This window comes from Rhineura floridana, chromosome 1 (assembly GCF_030035675.1).
Source record: "Rhineura floridana isolate rRhiFlo1 chromosome 1, rRhiFlo1.hap2, whole genome shotgun sequence".
In the NCBI taxonomy this organism is placed as follows: Eukaryota; Metazoa; Chordata; class Lepidosauria; order Squamata; family Rhineuridae; genus Rhineura; species Rhineura floridana.
The window spans coordinates 286,155,381-286,162,209 of NC_084480.1; the positions used below are offsets into that span (position 1 = coordinate 286,155,381).

Genomic DNA, 6,829 nt, shown 5'->3' on the forward strand with positions numbered 1-6,829 from the left:
TCGAGGGCAAAGAAGGGCAGCGTTCATGGGGCTGTGATGAAGGCATTGTTAATTGCAGACATTTTTATCTGTACAAAAGGAGACTGGTATCTCCAAAGCTGTCTGTAGGTGGGAAAGGAAAGACCCTGGCAGGAATTAATTCCCATCGCATGCACGTACTGACTGGCTGCCTGCGTCCTGCAAGAGCGCCCTATTTCTCCCGCTCACTGATGCCTGCAGGCGATGGGTCTTCTTTCGGCTGGCTCGTGGAAAACACACCCATCTTCTGTCTGGGCACCGATCGAGTGAGCATACACAGACATACAGTGTCGCCCCAATCTAGCGAAGTCGATAACAGCCCCATCGGTTCCCAGTTTTCCTTGCGAACTTTTCATGAAAAGGGTGATGAGTCTGTCGGGATTATTAATCATGATGACTAGCGTGCTTCACCACAGAGGTAGGGGAGACAGGTGGGTAGGTGGTGGTGGGATTCCCTAGGAAGCATTCAGCCCCATTCCGTCCCAAACACGGAGCCAGGCTCTCCTTCTGCAAGCTGACACACTTTTACAACCTTCCCTCCCAAACAGAAGGTTTGCATGGAGTGCATCCCGCGGTTGATCCCCATCTCTGCTACCTCTCAGCTGCAGCCCGACCGGAGAAAAAAAGCAGGCGGCGCCCACCTGGGAAGAGATCGGGGAGGGAGGCGTTCAATCCTCAGGCAGGGCTTGCCTCGAAAGTGTAGGGGGCTGCCGGTGGTCGCCATGACTGCTGCCGCAGCAGCGGCTGTCGCTGCTGAATAGGGAGGCGCGGCTGGAGAGGAGCTGTCCATTCAGCACCACGGCGCGGCGGCTTCGCTTCGGGAGCGGCTCAACTCTTGGGCGGGTGGTCCAGGATGTAAAGCTGTGCCCACTCACCTTCTCCAGGAAAGGCTGTCTGTCTACCTCCATTAAGCGGCGGATCGGCTCTTGGCGCCGAGGCATCTTCAGCCTGGAAGAAGGACCCCGCCCCAGCGATGCTGGAGCGCAGCTTGGGGAAGTTTCGCACTCCAAACAGGGGCCGCAGCAGCAACAGCAGCTCTTGAGGTAACCCGGGGGCCTGAGTATTTAAACGGTGGGCTTGCTCTTTTTTGGCGACTCTGGGGATCTGGTCGTCGCTTTCCTAGTTCTTTGTTATGGGGGAGAGACACGCTTACTTTGTACCTGAGAAGCAGAGAAAGAGAAAGCAGAGAGGGAGAGAGACTTGCCTCCACGCTCCACTCGCCCGCTCTGTAGACTTTAGGGAGAGACGCCTGTTACTATGTCACCTGGAACCGTGGAGCTGTTTTGGCTGCCCATCCAACCATTAAAATCCATGCCCTCTTTCTGGCAGCTCTACTCTTGTTTAAGGAGGGGCTGTGACAGTCAAGGGCTATGCATGGTATTGTGTCAGCTACAGCCTTGCCAAAGGCTGTGCAGGGAAGGAGAAAAGGGGGCAAGGGAATACAAGGTGTTAATGTGTGGATTTAGCCTGCCTTAAGATTCTCTCATCTCTTGTGAAGAACAAAAGCTAGGCTCAAAGAAAGGCGCCTCAGTGTCCTAATCTGAATGGGTGTGGGGTGCTAGACGTGCAGGTTTATTTTGACCCAAATAAAACAGAAGGGGTGGCAGAAGAATTATGAATCCCCCCACAACTGGATAACACTGATTGCCTCCTTTAATTATTCCATAGGTCTCCTCTCCCTGCCCCATATAGGTTCGGAAGACACTCACTATGACAGGGCTGAGTCTGAGGGATTTATCAGAGGCTGATTTTGAAGACAGTGAAATCAGCATCAATGTCGGAGGCTTTAAGAAAAAGATGAGATCCAACACTTTGTTGAGATTCCCTGAAACGAGACTGGGTAAACTGCTGAGCTGCAATTCAAAGGAGTCGATTTTAGAGCTTTGTGATGATTACGATGACATTAAGAATGAGTTCTACTTTGACAGGAACCCTGAACTTTTCCCTTATGTGCTGCATTTTTATAATACTGGAAAGCTGCATGTGATGGGTGAACTCTGTGTGTTTTCCTTCAGTCAGGAGATTGAATATTGGGGAATCAATGAATTCTTTATTGATTCTTGCTGCAGTTACAGCTACCATGGGAGAAAAATGGAACCAGACCAAGAAAAATGGGAAGATCACAGTGATCAGGAAAGCACCAACTCTTCATTTGATGAGATCTTGGCCTTCTACAATGATGCTGCTAAGTTTGACAAGCAACCCTTTGGGAAAGTTAGGCGGCAGCTTTGGTTAGCTTTAGACAATCCTGGCTATTCTGTCTTGAGCCGAATATTCAGTGTTCTTTCCATAGTGGTTGTTCTTGGATCCATAGTAACTATGTGCCTCAACAGCCTCTCAGACTTTCAGATTGTTAACAGCAATGGGAACTCTGAAGAAGACCCTCGATTTGAAATTGTGGAACATTTTGGTATTGCATGGTTCACCTTTGAGCTGGTGGCAAGGTTTGCAGTGGCCCCAGACTTCCTGAAGTTTTTTAAGCATGCACTCAATCTGATTGACCTAATGTCCATCCTTCCCTTTTACATCACTTTAATTGTTAACTTGGTGGTGGAAAGTAGCCCTGCTTTAGCGAATTTGGGTAGAGTAGCCCAAGTCCTGAGATTGATGAGGATATTCCATATCTTAAAGCTTGCACGACACTCAACAGGCCTTAGATCTCTTGGAGCCACTCTCAAGTATAGCTACAAGGAGGTAGGGCTTCTCCTGCTCTACCTCTCAGTTGGAATCTCTATATTCTCTGTAGTGGCTTACACAATTGAAAAAGAGGAAAACAGGGCCCTAGAGACCATCCCTGCTTGCTGGTGGTGGGCAACAGTTAGCATGACCACAGTTGGCTATGGAGATGTTGTCCCAGTGACCACTGCAGGCAGGTTGACAGCTTCTGCATGCATCCTAGCTGGCATCTTAGTAGTAGTTCTTCCTATCACACTCATTTTCAACAAGTTCTCTCACTTTTACAGGCGCCAAAAGCAGCTAGAAAGTGCCATGAGGAGCTGTGATTTTGGGGATGGGATGAAAGTGGTCCCTTCAGTCAACTTAAGGGACTACTATGCCTACAAAGTTAAATCACTTATGGCCAGTCTCACAAACATGAGCAGGAGCACTCCCAGTGAACTAAGTCTAAATGATTCATTGCATTAGTCTCTGGTTCCAAGACCAGTTTGCATGATGGAAAACCAAGAGATGTATTTATATATGTTATTTTTCTCACCCCAGCATCTAATGTTGTCGATTAAGCACCAAACACAGACCCACATAGCTATTTTTTCCACCATCTTTTTTTGCAGTAATCTTTTCGTAGCAATTCACATGCACTTGAGTCTTGTGAACGGTTCATCATGCATTCAGATTTAGGGATAATATAAGTTCTGAAGTTCATTCAGCTTGTGCCGGCTTGCAATCAAAAGTGTGTTGAACCATCACAAATCCATGATGCACATGAATTACCACAACATGCAAAGGGTCACCTGATGGAAAAATGGTTGTAGAAATCCACTTACCTTGGTAATTCTAAAGATGAAATTTAGTAACAGAATGACACATTATGCATTTTCACCCAGCTGCATAGAGAACAGTCTTCTGATTTTTCTATCCAGCTGTTTTTGTTTCCATGATGTTAGTGCTAGTGATGCTGAGCTTCTTTGTCACATGTGAATTTTGCTTTAGAAGTCCCTGTGTGAGCACAGAAAATAATATTTCCAGGAAGACCACAAAAACAAATCACCTGCAAAACTGGAAATGCAGTTATCCCAGTTCCATGCACGTTTGTGATACAGCAGAAAGGCTACACAATTACTCCTTGATTTAAGGAGCAACTGTAGCTATAGTACCCATATTACATTTTCAAAACCACTTGCCACTATCATACTTTACTAATCAATTGAGAATTCACTTAGGGAATAACTTCCTCCTTATGATAAGTAAAGCTGTTGTAACCATGTGTTAACTATGACTGAGCTTATTCCGAAGAAACTGGTATCAGTTCTCAGCTGTGGGATATTTTAAACTTAGCAGAAGACCTATCAACTTTCTTGGGAAGGGTGATGGAAAGTGATCACCATGGGTAGAGTAATTTGCAGAGCCAGGTCTGCTTTTCAAAGTCTGTCCCGCAAATACTGCATCTGAGCTCTGCTGATCAAGTCTGCTCTTATACTGTCCTTTTCAGTTTCTTGGTCATCCAGAGTTGTGGTGGGAACATATGACTGTCCAGATATCATTGGATCATGGCTTATGATGAAGGATGATGGAATCTGGAATCTGGTAGCATCTGGAGGGCACAACATTGGCACCCCTGCCCTGGAGTGCGACAGAATATTGGGAGTGTTTGACAGATCATTGGGAATGGATAGATATATAAATAGACAGACAGATAGAATGTTAGGACTGATTTTCAAGGTCACTTAGTAAACGGATATTTATCTTTCTTCTGGGTGTTATTCCTATGCATGGGAACAAAAATAGGCCTGAGAAGACACATTTTAAAAAGTTATCTCCCATCTGCTCCTGCCACTGAGACATGCATTAGGTCTCCCTCTCAAAAGGATCCTTTAAAAAAAACTCCCACTTTTGTGCCAAATGAGATATTTAAGACCTAATGTTTCTAGACATTAGAAATTGTTATCTCCTCTTAAGTTAAAACCTTGCATGCTCAGAACTTACACAAACACACACACACAGAAGTATGAGCTAAGTGATCAATGTAGGCATGCACATAATTAGAAGATATTTATTACAGTTCACTAGTGCAGAGAGAAACACCAAATCCAGTGGTAGAGGCAGTAATATGCAAGCTGACAATTGCCTAGGGACAAAAATGTACTAAAATGGTGTTATATGTATTTCCAGGCTTACTGTCCAATTTTACCATAAAAGACGGGTTTCAAGCTTTGCACATTAATGAAAAATGGTGCCTGTAGAGGTAATGTCTCATTACGTTTTCAGCAAATCATGGTCACAAACACAATTACTTGGCAGTCAGAGTAGAACTACATATTACACCACCACCACCACCAATTATTTTATCATGTAGAGCAACTATGGGTAGATTGCAGACCAATAGAAGTGGAGTTAAGAGCTGTTCCCTTCTGTCCGCCCAAAATCCCCCATCTGTATTTTTCTCAGAGAGATAAAGTCTATTATTACCAATTCTAGAAACATATACATGTGAACCCGTCTTACATACTTGTTCACTATTACTCTAGGGATCTTTACTGGAGACAATTATGCACCACAAAAGTTATTTGCTTTGGACTTAAGTACTCCGTAAATGCCAGTATTGCTTTGCTGATATGGGGAAATTAGCAAACACCAATAAATGCCAATCCAAATGAATATAATTGTTTTGTTACACAAAATGGCAGACATTATACAAAATGACTTTATGGCTTGAAGTGCCAGTACAGGCACAGAAAATAGCAAGACGGTTAATTGTTAGAAATCTCACAGGCTACCAAATCCACATTGCCTGGACCATAAGCTTGAATAAACCCTAGGACAGAGACAGAGATAGGTGGCCTTATATGGAATACAGGCAGATGCTTAAAAACCTAGTGGAATTGCATGGAATCTAAAACACACAAGGAAAGGGGAGAGTTCACGTAACAGAAGTTCAGATCTCATGAGCATTGCAGTTGAACCAAGCATCTTGGTAACACTATGGGGACTGTAGTTCACTTTAATTGATTTTACTGTACATGAACCAGAAAAAATTAAGCAAGTTTACAGCACAATTTGATTCATCCCTACTCAGAATTAAATCCCACTGAGGTCAATGTGTATATACTGGGGATGAGGAACCTGTGGCCTTTCAAATAGTGTTGGACTATAGCTCCCATCATGACCATTGTGGCTGAGGCTGATGGGAGTTGAAGTCCAACAATATCTGGAGAGCCACAGATTCCCCATCTATGATGCATAGGATGGCAACCTTATATTTTCAGTGGTAGAGAACTGAATGTATTTCTTTCACTCCATGCGAACCCCACTTAAGGACACTTAAAAGTGCTTAGCTTTGGTTAGAGTGTACCCTTTCTTGAAAGTAAGCACATTTGAAGCTTAAGACAGTGCTGTTACTCTGTCTCATAAAGCTAGAACCCAGGGACACCCAATGAAGCTGAATGTTCGAAGATCCAAGACAGACCAAAGAAAGCATTTCTTCACACAGCACATAGTTAAATTGCGGAATTCACTCTCACAAGAGACGGTGATGGCCACCAACTTGGGTAGCTTTCAAAGAGAATTATATAAATTCATGGAAGCTAAAACTAAATGGGGGGAGGGTGAGAAGGAAAGGAGAAAAAGACCCTCCGTGGCGCAGAGTGGTAAGCGGCGGTAATGCAGTGGAAGCTCTGCTCACGGCCGGAGTTCAATTACAACGGAAGGAGGAAGTCGAATCTCCGGTAAAAGGGATCGAGGTCCACTCAGCCTTCTATCCATCCATGGTCGGTAAAATGAGTACCCAGCATATGCTGGGGGGTAAAGAAAGGCCGGGGAAGGAACTGGCAATCCCACCCCTTATATATGGTCTGCCTAGTAAACATCGCAAGATGTCACCCTAAGAGTCGGAAACGACTCGCACTATAAGTGCGGGGACACCTTTACCTTTAAGAATATCAATGGCTCCTAGCCACAATGGCTAGGTTCACTGTTAAAGGCAGGATCTTTGAATACCAGTGGCTGGGAATCACAGGTGGGGAGAGTGTTGTTGCACTCACGTCCTACTTGCAGCTTTCCCAATGGGGTCTGGATGGCCGCTGTGAGAACAGAGTGCTGGACTAGATGGGTTTTGGGTGTGATTCAGGAATTATTC

The 6,829-nt window shown here is 44.7% G+C and overlaps 1 protein-coding gene across 1 annotated transcript in view; it reads left to right on the plus strand.

Annotated features, from left to right (window-relative positions):
- The window catches only part of KCNS2 (potassium voltage-gated channel modifier subfamily S member 2), a 67,821-nt gene extending 64,271 nt beyond the window's left edge, over positions 1-3,550 (plus strand). Inside the window, exons 2-3 of the mRNA XM_061607341.1 lie at positions 903-1,061; positions 1,687-3,550. Of these exons, the coding sequence (XP_061463325.1) occupies positions 1,729-3,162 (1,434 nt within the window). The 5' untranslated portion in view covers positions 903-1,061; positions 1,687-1,728 and the 3' untranslated portion in view covers positions 3,163-3,550. The remainder of the gene's footprint in view (positions 1-902; positions 1,062-1,686) is intronic.
- The last annotated feature ends 3,279 nt before the right edge of the window (positions 3,551-6,829 follow it).